We start from the raw sequence: 19,493 nt of genomic DNA, 5'->3' as shown, positions 1-19,493 counted from the left end.
CCTTCAGGGAAGGAGGGTCCGCCCCCTTCCAAGGAGGGATCCTGCTCCAGAGTCTGTTGAGGAGCTTGGCCAGCCAGGATGGTGCCCCCTGGTCTCCCTATCTGCCTCCCTTGCCATGGTCCTCGCTCGGTCTCCCAGGCCTTGCCTTCCTGGATCAGTCTTGAGCCAAGAAGGAGTGGCTGGAAGTGCCCAGGGCTGTGAAGGTGGGGCGGCTTCCTTGAAATGGGGCAAGCAATGGGTGCTGAGTGCCAGGGGAGGGGAGCAGCTCCTGCGCTGACGGCTTTCGCTTGGTTCTTCCGTTTGCCCCTTGACTTGGGCACCCCAAAAGTTTCCTTTCCAAATTGTAAGAAGATATGAATGCCAGGGCACCCCGACAGAGTGAGAGTTGGTGTGTGCCAAGGGGTTGGCGGGGGGGGGGGGTCCTGAAGGGCGTGTGGTGTTTTTGCTAAAGCAGGAGGGAGACATGAAGCACCAAGAAGGGCAGGGGGACAAGCCCTCTGCCTCCAGACTCTGCAATATTCCCTCAGTGGTTCTCTGGCCGGGGTTCAGGCTGGTACCTCGCAGGACCCCTCTGTCTCCCTGTCTGTCTCCCGTTGATGCCCCTCCTACTGTCCTTTCCATCAGATGAGTCAGGAGGTGCCAGGCCAGAGGTGGGTGGGCTTGGCCGCTGCAGGCACAGACGGACAGGCAGGTCAGAACTTGTGGCTAGCAGGAGCGTGGCCCCCTTCTCACCCTGGCCCTTGCCTCTGTCCGTCCCCCCCTCCCGGCCCAGCTCCCTGCTGGTTCCCTTGTCCATCTCCCCACCACAAGAAGCTGCCATTGGCCTCTCAAGCAAGTGGCCCCAAGGACCACATCCTGGGGGCCGAGGGAGGGAGGATCAGTTTGTTGCTGCCCCCCCTTTAGTGGTGGCTGGGGTGGGAAGCTGGGGTGACTTAGCAAATCTGTTTCCCCAAGCTACCCTCAACAGGTGTTTTTAAGGCATCGTAAAGCAGCCGCACTTAGCAGCTTACCTTTAGGGGCAAAGGTGCCTTTTTGTTTGCAGAGGGACTGGAGCTCCAAGCCATGGGGGGCGGGCATCAGGGCAGCCAGCCCCCCCCCCATGCTCAAATATAATGGCTCCGCCTGCCTGCTAGCCTCCTCTTGTCTTGGCCTCCCTCCTCCGAATCGTTGGGCCTGGCTGCATCCCTCCACTGCAGATCTCACAAGCCCAGGGGGGGCTTGGAGGAAATGCCCCTGGGTCTCCCCCCCCTCACCCTGGGGCTGTCTCTCTCCTGCAGGTGCCCCCCACTCGGCCAGCAGCACCTCCCTGCACTCGGAGCGCTCGGGCAGCGGCACCAACCTGGTGGGCTTCAGCATGAAGCCGGACGGCGGCGGGGGAGGGGGCATGCACCAGCGCTCCTACTCTGTCTCCAGTGCAGACCAGTGGAATGAAGCCGTCGTCCTGCCGAGCAACATCCCAAACCCAGGTGAGTGGCAGCCGCCATGTGTGTGTGTGTATGGGGGGAGAGCGCAGGGAAGGGGTCTGTGAGTTTTGTGCTGTGGGAGGTGGGCACACCAGCTGCAGTTTGTCCCTGCAGCTGCCTCTTCCTCTGCCCTCCATCTCTCGGCCCGGGGAGTGGGGCAGCTGCCAGGATGCAGGCCAGAAGTTGCCCCCCCCGGGAGGCAGGGGTTCCCCTCTGCCTCACTCCTCCCCTTGTCCTGCTCTTTGTTCCAAGCCTGGGCCCCACGAAGGGGTCCCTGCCCCAAGGTGTTTCCACAGGGATTGGGAAGGGCAGAAGGCAGGAGAAAAGGAGCCACCCCAGGAAAGGCCCCGCTTTGCACAGGGCCAGGGGAGGTCGGAGGTCAGGCCTGGAGGGGCAGAGAGGCGGCAAGGGTCTTCTGCCTCCCAAGGGACGGCTCTGGCCACCCTCTCATGGCTGCCTGGACATGTGCTGCCCCCGTTGGCTGGCTGCAATGAGCAGGAGCCCCAGCAAAAACCTCTCCTGCCTCCCTCCCCTCCCCTCCCCTCCCCTCCCTCCCTCCCTCCTGCACGGGTGTTTCAGGACAGTTGAGTGAATTAAAATAATTCATACATTTCCCAACGTAGCCACTTTGCCGAATTGGAAAATAAATGCTTCTGTGCGGCATCCATCACTCGGTGCTTCCTGGCTCTGCCGCCGCACTAAAAAAGCAGTTAAATGCACATCAAGAGTGGAGGAGCCATTTCCATGCCTGCTCGCCCCCTTGTCGTTCTCATTAGCGCGGCAGCCGCCCCCCCCTCCCTCCCAGGGGCTTTCGCAGTTTAAAGAGAGCCTCTTTATGATCATTACCGGAGTCCGACTGCGCCGCCGCCATTTGGAGCTGGCGAGGCTCCTCATTTGTAACTGTGAAAAACTATCAATTTCGGCGCGCCTGGTGCAGCGCCTCCATCATTGGCCCCATCAGCTCCCTGCTGGAAGCGAATTAATCAGACTGTTACTGCTGATGGGGCAGAGAGAGAGAGAGAGAGAGAGAGAGAGAGAGAGAGAGAGAGAAGGGGGGGGGAGAACGTGGCAGCGGGAGCCAGCCAGCCAGCCAGCGGATATGGGGCAGGGCAGAGGGCTCTTTGCCCATGGCCCAGGTGGGGAAGACCTGCCCTGGGCGGAGGCGACAGAAGAGGAAGTGAGCCTCTGGCCCCTGGCAGTGGGGGAGGCCAGGGGAGGGGGCAGACAGTGGCTGGAGAGCCCCTGTGGCTCTGGGAGCCCTTGGCAGAGGGGAAAGTTCACCCCTCTGCCTGTGTGAGTGTCGCTTGGGATGAGGAATCTCTTCCTGTACAGGCGGGTTGGTCTGGATGACCTTTGAGGTGCCCTCCACCACTACCACCCAGCCCTGTTCCCAGGGCTTTTCCTGCAGCCCTGGCAGGGGGGTGCCTGCCGCGTGCGGCACCTGTGTCGAATTCCACCCTGGTCCCCCTGGGTGCAGGGGAGTTTCTGAAACACGCCCCTCCTTGCCCATGATGCTCAACCTCTGGGCAGAAGGACAGCAGGCTGGAACGGGGAAACGGGGGGCCAAATGGGACCCTCCCATTCTCTCTGCCTGGTCCTTGGGACTCTCCCCAGCCCTGCCTTGCACCCGGCTGCAAGGCGTCCTTGAGCTCTGCTTGGCAGGTGGGCGTGAGCAGAATTGTGCCCAGCTGGTGCCCACTTTGGTTGCCCATTCTTGCCCCACACATGGCCGACATGTTGCCCCCAGAAGAGAATGTGGCCCTCTGGCAGGGAAAGGCCTCTCCGCCCCCCTCCATCTGGCAATAAGAAGAGACTCCTGGCCCATTTGCCCCAACCTCCTGCTCCCCCAGTGCCCAGCCAGATGCCTCTGGGAAGCTGGCAAACAGGGCAGGAGGGCAGGAGCTCTCGTGCCACCTCCAATGCCCAGTGCCTGGCATTCAAAGGCCCGCTCTCCTGGTCCCAGAGGTGGCGTGTGGTCCCTGGGACTGGTCAGCCTTGGCAGGAGAAAGGGCCCTGTCCCAGGCAGAGGAGGGAAGTGGGGCTTCTCTGCAGGACGCTGGGAGGTGGGGAGGAGGCCGTGGGGGGGGGCTGAGGGGTCGGAAGCCCTTCTGTGGTTGGCACTGCAGGACTCGCCATGGCTGTGGGTCCTCCAGGGCCAGCATAGGAAGGGCAGGGCTTGTCCTCTACTCCAACACTAGCCCAGAAGCCATGGACTTGGTTTCGTCCACGTGGCTGGCCCCCGTGGCTGGCAAGGGGGCCAGTTCATGCAGCCATGCTAGGAACAGAGGCAGCCTCCACATACCGAGACGGAGCATTTGGCCCATCTGGCTCAGTGGTGTCTGCACTGACAGGCAGCAGCAGCTCTCCAGCAGGAGCCCAGGGCAGCTCCTCTGGCCGCCAAGCTCTGGCCCTTCCCCACATTGGCCCTGGCTGGGTTTGCAAGGCATGGGGCTGCCCCATGGCCAGGCGTTTCCTGTGGCAAGAGTCCCACACCTGAGCACAGATGGGTCTGTAGCCCAAGGACAGGATCGCCCAGGGGGATTGGGCCCCTGATCCCCCCTGGCCTGGCTGGGGTGTGTGGGGCGCTGTCCCATTGCCCCTCTCTCTGCCCCTCTATCTACAGAGGGAGATAGCAGGTGGAAGCCGGTGGCCCTGATTCCCTTGCTAAGGAAGGGGGCATCCTGAGCAGGGCAGGATCCAAAGGAAGTTCAACCCCCCCCTCACCACCTGCCTGTCTCCCCTGCCCCCTGGCATGGCAGGGGTTCAGAAGCAAGAGGGGCACCCCCCAAAGGGGGGGGCAAAGTCCTGCTCACAAAACAGTTGGCATTCAGGGCATCGGCCCCTACCCAGTGCATTTAATCCAGTGCGCAACTTGAGGTAGTTTCATTCATTTATTTTATGAATGCCCCTTGATTGTAGGAAACCTCAAAGCGGTTTACAAAAAGAATGTCACTTTGAAGCCAACAACACACACACACACAAAAAAAAAAACACCCGAGGGAACGGTAGTTCTGCGGAGGGGTCAGACCAGAGACCGCTAAAGGAGAAGCGGCAGGGGGGTGGGACGGCGGGGGCTTTTTAGTAATGCAGGTGAGCCTAATGTTTGTGCCCACTCCCCGTGAAGGAAGCCCAAGGTCTCTCTGGGGTAGGAGGAGCCCCACCCCCAAAAAGCACCCGCCCTTGAGGGGGGGCGGGGGCAGCACCGCCCGGGTTCCCTAGCCAAAGGGGTTCGGTTTGGGCCGGGGGGGGCGGGCGGGGGTCTGGAGCGCCTGGCGGGGGAGCTTCCGCATTTACGCTGATTGGGAGCCAGCGCTCTCTGCTCCGCGGCTGGAATTGAATGTCAGGCTTCTGATTTTGTTGCTGGTCTCTAATGAAATTTGACATTTAATGGTGAGAGCTGCTGCGGCGTGTGTGCGCGCGTGTGTGATCGGAGCTTGATTAGCGCACTCTAATTGACAGTAATTAGCCAGCTCCCTGATTGTTTCTAATTCTGCTATTAATTGTAAGGAACAGTATGATTGAGGATAAATTTGGCGCGTGGCAGGCAGGGATATGGCAGGCGCTCGCGGAGACCCTCCCGTTCCTGCCCCATTGGCGGCGGCGGTGGGGGGAGCTGCTCTGCCCTGGGGGTGGCCTGGTGCCAGGCCTGGCCCTTTCAGTGGGGGGGGGCAGGGGAGGCATCCATATCCCCCAAGGGGGGGTGCCTTGCTAGGGCCAGGAAGGTAGTGGAGGGATGGGTTGCGTGCTTTTATTGTAGAGTTGGGGGTTCCCAGGGGTCATCCAGACCAACCCCTTGATGGGGCGTGGGGTTCAGGGGGCGAGTGGGGTGGTGATGCTGCAGACGGCGCGCCAGACGCTCTCTCCCCTCTTCCCTCCTGCAGCCAACGGCACCGCCGACTCCCTCAGCTCCAGCCCCAACGTGTCCAGCACCGCCAGTCCCAAGCTGGAGCCCCCGCCGTCCCCCCACGCCAACCGGAAGAAGCATCGCCGGAAAAAGAGCACGGGCACCAGCCGGCCGGACGGGGCTGGGGCAGTGGCCGAAGGTACATTGGAGAACTGGCCTGGGAAGGGTGAGGGGGGGCCTTCCTCCAGGGAGAGGGCAACGGAGGGGGGGCTTCCGTCCCAGGCAAGCAGCTGCTGCTTCCTCGGAGGCTGCGTCAAATCACAGAATTGTAGATTTGGCAGGCAGCTCAAGGATCCCCTATTTCAGCCTCCAGAGCATGCGCAGAGTCCTTTCTGTTGCACTTGCCGCCCAGCTGGAAGGGCCATGGGTGGGGAGAAGAGCTGGGAGGGCCTGGAGAGCGGTCAGGGCTGGGGCCTGTCCTGAGCCTGGACCCCCTTCCTGCCTGTTTCCGAGGCCTGCCTGCAGGGTCGTTGTGCTTCCCAGGAAAGCCTTGCACGATTCCCAGCCTTCCCTCCGGGGTCTGTGGGGAAGGGGCTTCTCGTTTGCTCAGGGGATTGTGCCTTGAGCTGAGCGGGGGGGGCAGCTTGGGTTGTGCAGGGGGGAAGAAATAAATACCTGCTGCCTTGACAGGAGGCTGCTAGTCCTCAAGGAGGGAGGGGGAGACTTCAGCTGAGCCGGTCTCCTCCTAGTCTGTGCCATGCCTGGCCTGGTGTGTGCGTGTGTGTGTGTCCCGGGGGAGCCGAGTTAAACCATAGCAATATCCCGGGGGGGGGCAGGTCTAGAACATCCTTAGAGGCTTTCAGGGGTGCAGGTCGGTGAGCCCTTTCTCTGCACAGAAGGAGCAAGAAGGTTGAAGCCTTCTCTTCCCCCCCCCCCCCCGGATCTGCTGGCAATACAGAGGAAAGGCATTTGCATTGGTTAGTGAATATCTTCACATGCTCAGGAACTCCCATGGCTCCTTCTGGCAGCCTGTCGGGTGAATTGGGGCTCTGCATTCCTAACTTTATCCCTTGTTGCAACTGCTGTGCAGAATGACAATTTGGGGCAGAGTTGGGGGGAGGGCAGACCTGGCCCTCTTTTCCTCCAGCTTGATGTGGGCCCCCCCACCCCCGTTGGCATTCTGATCGCTCCTCCTTTTGCAGCACCCAGGATTCTGCTGGCTAGCTGCATTCCCCTCCCATATCCCATGCCAGGGCCCCCTTTTCCCCCAGCAGAAGAGGCATTTGGGGCTTTGGAGGGGGGCTCCCCGCAGGCAGGCAGGCCCCAGTGCCTCAGGTTGGCACCCTGGGAGAGAGGGTGAGGCCTCGGGATGAATTGCCATCAGTTTATCTCATTTAGGAGGTAATCAGAGGCGAGGACGTGCGGCGCAATTGAATCTTCGTTGTTCTGAAGTATCATAAATCACGCACGGAGCTGTTGCTTTTTTACATGGCCGCATGTTAAAGAGCGAGGCGCCGCCGCCACTGTGTCAAACTGCTCAGGGAGTGTCTGCAAAGTGCACCGGGGCGCGTCAGGCAGCCATGGCAGAGGGCGACGGAGCAGGGGACCCCCCCCCCAGTGCCCAACTTTTGCAAATTCCCCAACAAGCTGAGTGCGAAAGGTGGCTGGTGGGGCTGGGGAGTGAGGGATCACCGCTTGCGCATCAAGTCAGGCAGGATTCCTCCTCAGATCCTTCCTCCCAGCCAGGGTCCCTTGGCTGTCTGTCTGTCCTCCTGGGCTTGAGGAGGGATGCAAGGTGCTCAGCAACGGCCTGGCAGCCCCTCAGCGCTTTGGTCGTGAAACCCACGCAGGGAAACGGGCGGCTGGCAAAGAGTTTCTTTGGGGCGGCGCTTGTGATTAATGCTGCCTGTCAGGGCCGGTTGGAGAACCCCTTGCTGCCGGCTGGCGGGGCGCTCCTGAGCGGCACCCACCAGATTGCCAGGGATTACGCCGCCTGCTCCTTGACAGCTCTGCTGGATCCTTCCCTCTGCCCTGCCCCATGTCCCTTTTGGACACACACACTTCCTGCAATGGCGGGGCAAGCTCAGAAGCCGCCATGCCCTCCTCTCCAGCCCCCCCAACCCCCTGCTTCTGGCTGCCCCTTCCTGGCCACTGGCCATCAAGCACAGGGGAAGGTCCCACTCCTCGCTTGTGAGGGCTCCCCCCTGCTCCGTTTCCGTGGGGTGGCCTTCAGCCGCCTGGTTGTGGGCTCCCTCCGTCTCCCTGGCCCGTGCTGCTGCTTGCCTGGCAGGGAGGGGGGCGGGGGGAGGGGGGAGGGGGCTGTCCCTGATGCACTAATACAGGTTAGGAATATTGGGTTTAATGAGCTGCAAAATGAGGCGGTAGCGCGATGACATTTACGAATGGCGCCCGCCTCATGCATCCCCCCCCCCACGCCTGCTCGATTGCGGAGGTGCCAAGTCCCTCTTGGAGTGATGAGGGGCTGCCATGGTGCCAGGGGGCAGCCTCGATCATGCCCTCGCTGGGATCCCTGGGCATGGGGGGCCAGAGAGGGCCCGAGTGCAGATCCCGCTTGCACCAGCAGCCCTGCTGTGAGCAAGGCAAGAGGGCAGGTACTTTGCCGAGGAGCAGGGGAGGGTGGCACGGGGCCAGCCCCATGGAGAGTGGGGTGGCGGATCTCTCCTTCCTCCCACGACACCTGCCAGGGGACATCTCCCCCCCCCCCGGGACTCCTAAGGCATGTGCTCCATCCTCGAAAGATGCCCTGGAGAGCAGGTGCAGGCAAGGGGGGTCTGGCTTGGCGGGGGGGCTGCCTGGCCTCGCTCCCCTGCTCCCCTCGTGGCCTTGCTAATTTCCCTCTCATTTGGAGGGCTTGTTGCCGAGGCAGCGTTGGAGACGAGGTCGCGGGGTTAACACCCATTAGCAGCCGCCGAACAGCGAGAAGGATGCCTGGCTTGCTCAGGAGTACTTCAGAGCGCTCAGCCTGCGAAACATCATCAAAAAATAATCAAGAGACGCACTCGCTCATTCCACTGCCCACTAATTCCTGGGGAGCCGCACACGGACGTGGCTTAGCCCCCCCCCCCCGTCTCACACCCTTCTTCCTGGCCAGCCCCACAGCAAGCGAGAGTTCCAGAGCAGGAGACTCTCCGTGCCAAGCCCCCCACGGCCCCCTCGCCAGCCTTTCCGCAGAAGCCCATCCCAGTCTCTCGTCAAATTACCCAAATGCTCCTCTAATTTCTCAGTTGGTCAGTCACTGAGCTAATGAGTTTGGGGAGGGGGGAGTGAGCTGCTGGGCCCAGAGGAATGCACTGAAATGGGGGGCGGGGTTGCGTGGTGAGGCGCTGAGCTCTCTTCCCCCTCCCCATTGTTTCTGCGCATTGGAGTCCCCCAGAAATGGAGAGACCCGGGGGGGGGGAGGTGCCCGGGCTGCCTCCCCCTCCCCTCATGGCACAGAAACCTCGTCTGTTCCAGGCAAAGGCTGCGGGGGTGAGATGGGCAAGGGACTGGCATGCGTAAGGCCACATGCCCTCATCCAGGGAGTGCCATGGAGGGCCCCTCCCCAGCCCCTGCTGCAGCTCTCGGGGTCCCACCTGCCAGGGCAAGGATGGCCGGAGACAGACGACTGGCTGGCAAGGAAATGTGGGCAGAGCGTCAGGGCTTTGTTGCCCCAAGCAGTGCCTGCCGCTGCTGCACCTGTGACTGGCACCAAGGAGCCTGCAATGATGCCCACTCTCCTGTCTGAGAAGGGGGGGAGCCCCATGGGGCAGGGGGACACTCACAAGGGGGTCAGGAAGGGTTTGGCAGTGCTTGGGGACCAAAAGGAGGTGCTTGGGGGAGAGACTGAGGTGTCGGAAGCGAAGAGAAGGACGGGCCTTCAGCAGTTTAAAAAGCCAATGCAATTCTGGGCTGCATCAATAGGAGTATAGCATCTAGATCTAGGGAAGTAATAGTACCACTGTATTCTGCTCTGGTCAGACCTCACCTGGAGTACTGTGTCCAGTTCTGGGCACCACAGTTCAAGAAGGATACTGACAAGCTGGAACATGTCCAGAAGAGGGCAACCAAAATGGTCAAAGGCCTCGAAACAATGCCTTATGAGGAACGGCTTAGGGAGCTGGGTATGTTTAGACTGGAGAAGAGAAAGTTAAGGGGTGATATGATAGCCATGTTCAAATATATAAAAGGATGTCATATAGAGGAGGGTGAAAGATTGTTTTCTGCTGCTCCAGAGAAGCGGACACGGAGCAATGGATTCAAACTTCAAGAAAGAAGATTCCACCTAAAGATTAGGAAGAACTTCCTGACAGTAAGAGCTGTTCAGCAGTGGAATTTGCTGCCAAGGAGTGTGGTGGAGTCTCCTTCTTTGGAGGTCTTTAAGCAGAGGCTTGACAGCCATCTGTCAGGAATGCTTTGATGGTGTTTCCTGCTCGGCAGGGGGTTGGACTGGATGGCCCTCGTGGTCTCTTCCAACTCTATGATTCTATGGCCAAGGCTTTCTCCCTTAACCCTGCCTGTCTCTCTGTGCCCCTTCCCCTCAAGAGGTGGCTGGGGGGGGGGCAACAGGTTTAAAGCCTTGGCATCTTCCCCATGGTGCACTGGGGGAGGGAGTGGCGCTGGAAGGTGGGAGCTGTGAGCCCCGACCCAGCTGAGTGGGCACCATCTGGAGAGGGAGGCTGGGCTCTGGGCTCCCCCCCCCCCAGTGGGATGGGCTCCCTTGGGGGGGCGGGACTCTCCTCCCTTGGAGGTTTCCAGGGTAGGAGGGAGGGAGGGAGGGAGGGGAGAGGACTCTTGGGCTCCTGTTCTGCTCGCTAGTTCCCCTGAGGTTGACTGAGAGAAGAGGAGGCTGGACTAGGTGGGCCATTGCCCTGATCCAGCAGCCTGTCCTTGGGTTCATTGCAGGGGGTTGGACTAGATGACCCTTGCAGCTCTGGGACTCTAGGCTTCTGTGATCCAGCCACCGCCAGGCAATTGGTCCCTTGATTGGAGGAGGGCTGCCTGCTCTCTGGCCTTCCTCCCTCCTGCAGGGAGGACTCCTTGGGCAAAGGGGCTTGTGCCAGGCCTGGGGCTTGGCAGGCGCAGAGGCGCTCCCTGGAGCTGGGGGGGGGGCTCCCAAGGGCCCTCCCTGGAGGCCCCTGCTTGACCTAACTGGGTGTGGAGGGAGCAAGGGGGCCTGGGGTCTGGGAAAGGACTCCTTTTCCTCTGCCCTGCCTGCCTGCCTCTCCCAGAGAGTGAGGAAGCCACATTAGGGAGCTGAGGATGTTATTTGCATAACACTAATTAGGGAATTACACATCATTTTGCTATGAGCTGGAGTGCGGGCTGTGACATCGCATGGGATGATTACTCCTGGCCCCCGGCAACTTCCCTCCAGCAGCTGGGCAGGCATCTGCCCGGGGGGGGGGCACCCTCCCTCGACAGCCCCTACAAGCTGCCCATCTTCTGGCCCCGTCCCGTCTCCGGCTGGGGCCACTCTGAGAGGCCCCTGCAGGAAAGGGCAAGAGATTGCTTTGCTCTGGCTGCTGCATGCCCCCCCCCCCAAAAAAAATCCCTCTCACCCCTTTAAAATGGAAGAAGGCAAGCCATCATTTTTGACTGAGGCCATTTAGTTGCCCTGCGGGCCCTGAATTGCTCCTCCTGGACTGTGTGGGGCCCGCAGGGGCCCGCCTCCTCAGGTAACCCTACATTGCTGCTGCTGCTGCTGCTGCTCAGGGGCCCAGGCTTCATCCTGAGGAGGGACTGCCTCTCTCCTCCTGGGTTATAGCCGTGGGCAGGACAGAGGTTGTGGCTGCCAGGGGAGCCTCACGGCTGGCAAGATCCTGGAGTACTGTGTCCAGTTCTGGGCACCACAGTTCAAGAAGGATACTGACAAGCAGGAACGTGTCCAGAGGAGGGCAGCCCAAATGGTCAAAGGCTTGGAAACAATGCCTTATGAGGAACGGCTTAGGGAGCTGGGTATGTTTAGCCTGGAGAAGAGAAGGTTAAGGGGTGATATGATAGCCATGTTCAAATATATGAAAGGATGTCATATAGAGGAGGGAGAAATGTTGTTTTCTGCTGCTCCAGAGAAGCGGACACGGAGCAGTGGATTCAAACTTCAAGAAAGAAGATTCCACCTAAACATTAGGAAGAACTTCCTGACAGTAAGAGCTGTTCGGCAGTGGAATTTGCTACCAAGGAGTGTGGTGGAGTCTCCTTCTTTGAGGTCTTTAAGCAGAGGCTTGACAGGCATGTCAAGAATGCTTTGATGGTGTTTCCTGCTTGGCAGGGGGTTGGACTGGATGGCCCTTGGGGTCTCTTCCAACTCTATGATTCTATGACTGATCCTGGGAAGTGCTTCTTCCTGAGTGAGGATGCCCTGATTCTGGACCAGTTTGCACACATCAGCTCTGGACCACAACCCCCATCAGCCTCGGCCTGGTGGGCGTTGGAGTGCAGTGCCAGGGGGCGAGAACAGTCTGCTACCTGCTATTGCTTCTGCTCCTCCACTTGCCCCCTAGAGCTGCTTTCCCTTTCTCTGTCCATCTTTCCCCTTGCCTCCCCCCAAGGTGCCTGGGCTGCTGCTGGTGGTGGTACAGTCCAGCCTGGATCAGGCCCCCAGGCACTTCTGGGTTGTGACCTGTCGGCTGGCTGCTGCTGCCTCTGCGTGATGCTTGTCTAGGCCGGCCGTGCTGAGCCTGATCCATGCAAGCCGTGGGGAAAGACCCTTCTGCCCAGAGAGGGCTGGATCTGTGCTCCCCCTGGGGGGAGGGACAGCATCACTAGGACGATTATCTATGGACTGTATAGGGCCCCCCGCCTTCATAAAGGGCGGCTTGCAACATTGCATTCACAGCTCTACATGTTAAGGAGTTGAGTTGCGTTTAATGGGACTTGAATGCTGCCCATCTGAAGATTAGGGTGGGGTAGAAATGGAATAATAATAATAATAATAATAATAATAATAATAATAATAATAATAATAATTTATACCCCGCCTATCTGGCTGGGTTTCCCCAGCCACTCTTTCCTGCTTCCCATGAAATATTAAAACTGCAATACAACATCAAACATTAAAAATTTCAGATGTCTTCTGAAAGTCGGATACAGTAGTGTTTATTTCAAGCGAGCCTCTCCCCCCCCCCTTTTCTCCTCCAGAGCAAGACGAGTCCTTTGAGTTTGTCATTGTGTCTCTGACGGGCCAGTCGTGGCTCTTTGAGGCCTCCACGGCAGAGGAGCGGGAGCTCTGGGTGCAAGCCATTGAGAGCCAGATCCTGGCAAGCCTCCAGGGCTGCGAGAGCAGCAAGAACAAGGTAGGTCTGCCTGGGGGGGGGGGCAAAGCGGCTGTGGTCAGCGGCCTGCCGGGAGGGGATCATGGACCGTGTTGCCATCCCATGTCGGCCGGCAGGGGCGAGGGGTTGCCCTGCTCCTAGGGGGGCAGGAGAGGGGCAGCAGAAGAGCCCAGAGTTGGGGCAGCACCTCTTGCTGGGTTGAGGAGGGTCTCTCTGGCTTGGCACCTGCAAGATGATGCCCACAGCGCACCTGGCTGTCGAGGCAGGACCCAGCTGCCAGAGGGTCCTTGCACAGGGGCAAACTCACTTTCTCTCACTGCCGATCTGAAAGGGGGGGCTGGGAGCACCCAGGTCCAAAGATCCTGGCAGTTTTGATTCATGTTACCTGAGGAAATTGGGGGGGTCCACAGGGATAGCGCTTCAGCCCCAGTATCAGTCTGTGCATTGGCTGGGGGGAGAATTTCTCCTGTTGCCTCCCCCTCCCTAGGAGGAGACAGGCACCCCTCCCCTCACAGGACGCAATCTCTGCCTTTCTTTCAGGCTCGCCTGGGCAGCCACAGCGATGCGCTTGCTCTGCAGTCCATCCGCACGGTGCGCGGAAACAGCTTCTGTGTGGATTGCGATGCGCCCAGTGAGTGATGGCCTGGCGGTGGCGGGGGGGGGAGGGAGGAGCAGGGCTGTCTTTTTCTGCTGTCAGAAGCTCCTCCGCAGGCCTGGACAGAGCAACCGGAGGCGGCAAACTGTTGCCTTGGGGGTTGAGGAAAGCTCCCCGCCAGCGTGTGCCCAGGGCACTCTGGGCATTTTGTATCCCGCAGAAGAGAGCGGCTCCTCGGGGCCTCGTGGCTCCTGAAAGCATGGCACCGAAAGGGCCTCCTGGGTTTTGGCAGCCACCCAGCCTGGGACAAGCAGACCCTTTTCTGCCCCCCCTTCCCAGCCTGGGTGAAGATGGCCCTGGCAGGAGAGGGGCGCTTTTGCCCTGCAATGATTCCTCGCTGCCAACAGCCACCCCTCACCAAACACATCTGAGTCTGAAGCCAAACATGGGCAGACGGCGTCTGGTGCCCGGGGAGGGGGGGAGGGAGCCCCAAAGGTATTGGGTAGGAGGGGGGGGACACCGTGGGAGGGTCATTCCTCCCTTGTGCAGATCACTATTGGGGTGCTCTGCAGAAACTCCTGGGGTGCTTTGGGGGGTCTCTGGGCATTTCCTAACACCCTGCCCTCATCTGAACCCTTAAATCTCACCTGAACATATGGGGAAAGAGGGAGGGAGAGCCAGCCAGCAAAAGCCACTCTCTGATTGGCAGGAGGCACAGGAGGGTGGGGGTCCCTTTCAGGTGTTCATTTCCCTGCTCCCTGCCCCTCCGCAGACCCGGACTGGGCCAGCCTCAACCTGGGGGCCCTCATTTGCATCGAGTGCTCCGGCATCCACCGCAACCTGGGCACGCACCTCTCTCGCGTGCGCTCCCTCGACCTGGACGACTGGCCTCTGGAGCTGGTGATGGTGATGACGGCCATCGGCAACACGCTGGCCAATTCCGTGTGGGAAGGCGCCATCGAGAACTACCCCAAGCCGCCCCCGGAGAGCTGCAGGTAGGGGGTGCCTGACGGAGGCCGCTGGGCCCCATGGTGGCCTCCCAGGGCTTGGTGGGAGGAAGGGGCTCTTGTGCCTGGTTCTAGAAAGGGGGCCAGAGATGCCCCCCCTTGTTCTCTCGCTTCTCTAGTGCTTGTGTCGGATTGAGAAGAATTCCTTCTGGGGCAGGAACTCCAAGAGTGGGGACCAAGTTCAGAAAAATGGGGGGAACCTGATGGAATTCCAGGCCAAGTGGGAGTTGCTTTTTGTTTGAGATGGCAAACACAAAAGTGGTATATGCATTTTTCAATAAATAAGAGGAGAGGCTCAAAACATCTGGCTGCCTGAGGCCAAGGGGAAGCGGCCAACTAGCCTGGCCACTGAATCTTACTCCTGCGCTGGTGGGGGGGCAGCCCCCTCTGACAAAACCGAGGAGGCAGCAGGCTAGTCAACTTAAGGGACTGGCTGGGGGCAGGGGGCTCCAGCTCCAGCTCCACTCCCCCCCCCCAGCACCTGCTGCCTAAGGGAGCTGAGAGGGGAAAACATCCAGGGCCGGCTCTAGGTAGAGTCCGCGGGGCGCCGGGCCGGTAGGTAGGTAGGCGCGGAAGCCATGCTGCGCTCTGCGAGGGCGGGGGCGCCGGAGCGATCTCCGCCCCTCAGCGCCAGGGCGCGCGACCTGCTCGAGACTGCCCTGCAAACATCTAGCCAGGAGGCTGTAAATTCAGGGTGGAGGTTACAGGAGGAAGAATCGGCCATTTGAAGGCATGGATTTGCATCTCGTACCTGCCAGAAATTCAGATTGAAAGGCCCCAAAAGGCACACACTCACAAAGGGGGGTCAGATTTGTGAGAGTACTTCTCTGCGACCTCAAACACGTGTAGTCTGAGAACTGGACGTTCATAGACTTAGTAGAGCCATTCTAAGCTAGGAATCTGAAATTTGGTTCATGGGCATCTCTGGTTTTTAGGAAAGTCTGAAAACAGAACATTTACAGTCTCGTCCAGGGAGCAGGAGCCCAGAGCCACGCATGGACTTTGGAGGGAATCAGTCCATATCTCTTTATTGCACAGCGAAAAATGGCCTTGCAAAATTCCCAGTTCTGCAGTGCAGTCCCATCAAACATAATAAGACGGTCACTAATAATAATCTCTACAATCTAATAGGTTGCTGCTTACAATTTTGTGACTGAGAGCAAGAGTGTCTGGATGGCTCCAGATCCACACATTCTCCAAGACACTCAGATCAATAGGGGAACTAGAAAACAGGCCCTTTGTATATTGCTGCCTCAAAATGGGTATCTGAAGAAGTGTGCAGGCACACGAAAGCTCGTACCAATAACAAACTTAGTTGGTCTCGAAGGAATTTGTTTATTTTCTTTCAAAATGGGGACTCCCTGTCGAAATGACTGAGGTCCTTCCTCCCCCTGGCCCTCTGACAGACGTTGCAGGGCCCCATCGGCTGTGGCTCTTCAGCATTAACTAGCAAGGTGGCATTTGGGACGCCCAGACCCCTAGGAGACTCTGAAGGGGGAGTCGGGGGGCGCTGCTTCTTCCCTGACTACTACCAGGAAATGCTGGCAGGAGATTCAAGCTGCAGCCTCAGCCACCAAGGGGGCAGCAGCACAGCAAGGGGGGGGGACCCACCCCCAGGGAGAGGGAGATCTCTGCCTTCATTAGAGCCCAGTTTGCCTCTCTCCAGCTGACCTGGGAAGGCAGCGCTGCTGCTCTTTTCCCGCTCTAAGCAGACAGGTAAAGGCTTAATTTCCACAATTATCACAGGAAGAGGAAATGCAAATGCTGGAGGTTGCTTAACGCTTCAGAATCATCCCATCCCCTGATCTCTGAAGTTCTGATACGCTTCCTCTGTGGCAGCATCGTAAGGCCAGCGCTGGAGAGGATGACGTGGGTGGAAGGGGGTTTTAGTATTATAATTACTATTGGTTTGTTTCTATTTCTGTCAGGAGCTGCAAGGATCATTCTAGCAGGCGCTTCTCCACCAGAGCTTGGGGGTGGGGGGTGCCTGAGGCTCTCCATGCGTTGCCAGAGTGCCTCCCCCCTTCCCCTAACCATTGGCCATGCTGGGGGCAGGGGGCAGCTGGAGCCTAACAATGTCTGGAAAAGGCCACAGGCCCCCCATCTCTGAGCAAGCCCTTGGCATTGGTTTAGGACAGGCACCCCCAAACTGTGGCCCTCCAGATGTTTTGGCCTACAACTCCCATGATCCCTAGCTAACAGGACCAGTGGTCAGGGATGATGGGAATTGTAGTCCAAAACATCTGGAGGGCCAAAGTTTGGGGGTGGCTGGTTTAGGAAGAGGAAGGCGCTGGGTGGTGTTCCCCTGTCAGGGGAGGGGAAGGCTTAGCTGCCCCACAAGTTGGGGGGCTTTTCTTGCCCAGAGCTCACGATGCTTCAGAGAGGGGCTGGGGCCACCTGGTTGGGGGGTGGCAGTCGGGACCCGCTTTTGCATGCCAAATGCCTCTGCTGCTTCCCACAAATGCCTGAACTAGGAGGTGCCTCATTGAAATGGGGCTCCCCCTGCCTGGGGTCTGAGGAGGCCACAGCACCCCCTTCGCTCCTGGGCCAGCCCCACCTCTGAGCCACAGCCGGAGAGCAACATCAGATGCCAGCCAGCTCCCCATGGGGGCAGAGTGGGTGCCAAACTGGCTGGGACACGTGTTGGTCTTTGCCATGGCCTTTGCGATGGCCGCCGGGGGCGAGAGAGCAAACCCCCTCGCAGAAGCCTCTCTGCCAGCCGGAGAGTCAGTAGCCGCAGCGCGTGCAGGAGGGCCGATTCTGCGGCTGGAGAAGAAGGGGTTACAGGCGGCGGCATGGCTGCCCCGGCCCCTGGGGAGGCTGCCTTGTGTGTCCCTATCGGAGCCCCTGCGCTGTCACTCACTCATCCCGACACCCAGACAAGAGCCCTTTCTGCTGCCTTATCAGCGGATAAGAGCAGGTCAGGGGGCAGGAGGAACTGAGCATGCTCTGCAAGCGGGTATTGATCGCGCCTGGCAAGATGCAGATGGATAGAATGGCCAGCAGATAGCAATGGGGTGCCGGCAGCATCGATCGGGGGCCCCTCGGCACCAGCGCCTTTGTGTGGGCGGCAAGACGCCAGGGGCGATAATGCCGCAGCCACGACTCCTTCGGCGTCTAGCCCGTTCCTCCTGCCCTCCAGCGCGGGGGCTGGCCTTTCCACTGGGGCAGCGTGATAGAGGGTGATCCCGGGGGGCAGGCTGCCTTTATGGGGGGCGTGCGGGACGGAGACGTCTCTGTGCAGGGCCCCCTTCCCTGGAATCGCAGCAGGGAAGCCGAGGGTCATCTAGTCGAAACACACACACACCCCGCGAGGCGGGAGTTGCGGCTGAAGCGTCCCTGACAGGCGGGCCACCCGCTTTTGCTTCTGCAGGGAGGAGAAGGAGCGCTGGATCCGGGCCAAGTACGAGCAGAAGCTCTTCCTGGCCCCTCTGCCCCACTCGGACGTGCCCCTGGGGCAGCAGCTGCTGCGGGCCGTGGTGGAGGACGACCTGCGGGCCGTGGTCACTCTGCTGGCGCACGGCACCAAGGAGGAGGTGAACGAGACCTACGGGGACGGGGACGGCCGGACGGCTCTACACCTCTCCAGCGCCATGGCCAACGTGGTCTTCACGCAGCTCCTCATCTGGGTAACAGAGAGCCTTCCGAGGGGGTGGGAGGAGCGGAGGGGGCTGGGCAGGGGGTTGGCAGGAGAGGGACCCTCCCAGCTGCCACCTCCCTGACCGTCATCCTTGCCACTGCTTTTTCTCCGCCTGCAGTACGGGGTGGACGTCAAGAGCCGCGACGCCCGGGGCCTCACCCCCATGGCCTACGCCCGCCGGGCCGGCAGCCAAGAATGTGTGGACATCCTGCTCCAGCACGGGTGCCCCAGCGACGCCGCCATGAGCTCCCTCACGCCCAGCCTGCCCCGCCGGAATCTCAACAACAACGCCTCCCCTTCTGGTGCTCTGTCCCCCGAGCCCCCGTCCCCCACGGCCCACTGAGCCCCCTCCGGGACAGCCCTCTGGCAGCGCTGCGGGGGCCGGGCCGGGCCCTAGACGGGCGTGGGGCAAAGGCTCCAGCCCTTGGCACCCGAGGGGCCTCTTCTTTGCCATCCTGGTGGCCAGGCATCCTCTGCGCGGGCAGCCCTCCTTCCCACCCCCCCAGGAAAAAGGGAACACGGCCCCCCCAGAGGGCCCAGAGCAAAGGGAACCCCCTTCCCCTCCCCCTGGCTGCACTTGTGGTGTGTCAGTACTATAGAGCCCCCCCCTTGCCTTCCCCCGCGTCCGCCACTGCAGCCCTTCCTGGACAGACCTGGGGTGGCCCCCCACTTGGGAAGCTGCTCGCCCTTCTCCAGCCTCCCACCCGTCTCAGCCACTTGTGTATAAAATGTACATTGGAAATATTTATATGACGGTCTGTAAATAAGGTTTCTTTGCCGTTTGTTTGTGTGTGAGAGCTAGAGAGAGAGAGAGAGAGAGAGAGAGAGAGAGAGAAAGACCTGCAGCAGCAACCGAGCAGCTACCCAATAAAAGAACTGCCCCACCTCACCCACCAACTGCCCCACAAAGTGTGGCTCTCTCTCCTTCTTCTCCTTCGTGGAGCAGGGCCAGGGTTGCACCCAGCCCAGGGGAGGCTGGACAGGGGGCAGGGGCAGAGAGGCTGGGCTGGCAAGCAAGCTGGCAAGGCCCCCACCTGCCCAGGAAGCCCCCACCGGTCGGATTGCTGCTGGCTGTGGTGGGAGCAGGGCCAGGGGCTGGGCAAACTACCGTAGCAGGCCATGGGGAGTTAGGGGTCTTGATGGGGCGCACGCTCAACATGAGTCCACTGTGTGATGCAGCAGCAAAAAAAAGCTAATTCTATTCTAGGCTGCTTCAACAGAAGTCTAGTGTCCAGAGAAGCCCCACTCTCTTCTGCCTTGGTCAGACCACACCTGGAATAATACTGTGTCCAGTTCTGGGCGGCACAATTTAAGAAGGATGTTGACAAGCTGGAAGGTGGGCGGGGGAGGGCGACCCAGATGATCAAGGGTGTGGGAACCCTGGCAGGGCGGGGGGGCGCAGGCACAGTCCGTCAGGGGAGGCGCATCAATTGCCTGTGCTCTGCCCAGGACAGCAGTGGCATCTTCTGTCTTCATGGGATGGAGGGAGGAGGCAGAAGCTCAGCCACAGCACATCCTGCTCTCTGGGGATCTGGGTGTGTGAGGCAGACCTGTTGGGGAGCAGGGGGGGCTTCATCAAGAGGGTCCAGACACAAGCAGGAGCAGGGTAACCCCCCCTCCTTGCAGGGGTCCCCACAACCTGCCTCCGTCTCTCCTGCCAGAAGAGTTGCGCC

The 19,493-nt window shown here is 60.1% G+C and overlaps 1 protein-coding gene across 2 annotated transcripts in view; it reads left to right on the top strand.

Annotated features, from left to right (window-relative positions):
- Nucleotides 1-19,148, top strand: part of AGAP3 (ArfGAP with GTPase domain, ankyrin repeat and PH domain 3) — a 108,996-nt gene extending 89,848 nt beyond the window's left edge. The window contains exons 12-18 of one of the 2 annotated variants that reach the window (XM_035130150.2): nt 1,278-1,466; nt 5,345-5,506; nt 12,445-12,599; nt 13,119-13,209; nt 13,946-14,168; nt 17,554-17,809; nt 17,939-19,148. In XM_035130150.2, coding sequence (XP_034986041.2) covers nt 1,278-1,466; nt 5,345-5,506; nt 12,445-12,599; nt 13,119-13,209; nt 13,946-14,168; nt 17,554-17,809; nt 17,939-18,163 — 1,301 coding nt within the window. In that variant the 3' untranslated portion in view covers nt 18,164-19,148. The remainder of the gene's footprint in view (nt 1-1,277; nt 1,467-5,344; nt 5,507-12,444; nt 12,600-13,118; nt 13,210-13,945; nt 14,169-17,553; nt 17,810-17,938) is intronic. The other variant, XM_035130149.2, reaches the window with a different exon arrangement.
- Nucleotides 19,149-19,493: the final 345 nt, after the last annotated feature.

This window comes from Zootoca vivipara, chromosome 12 (genome assembly GCF_963506605.1).
Source record: "Zootoca vivipara chromosome 12, rZooViv1.1, whole genome shotgun sequence".
Classification (NCBI taxonomy): domain Eukaryota; kingdom Metazoa; phylum Chordata; class Lepidosauria; order Squamata; family Lacertidae; genus Zootoca; species Zootoca vivipara.
This window is presented reverse-complemented; position numbering and strand designations above follow the sequence as displayed.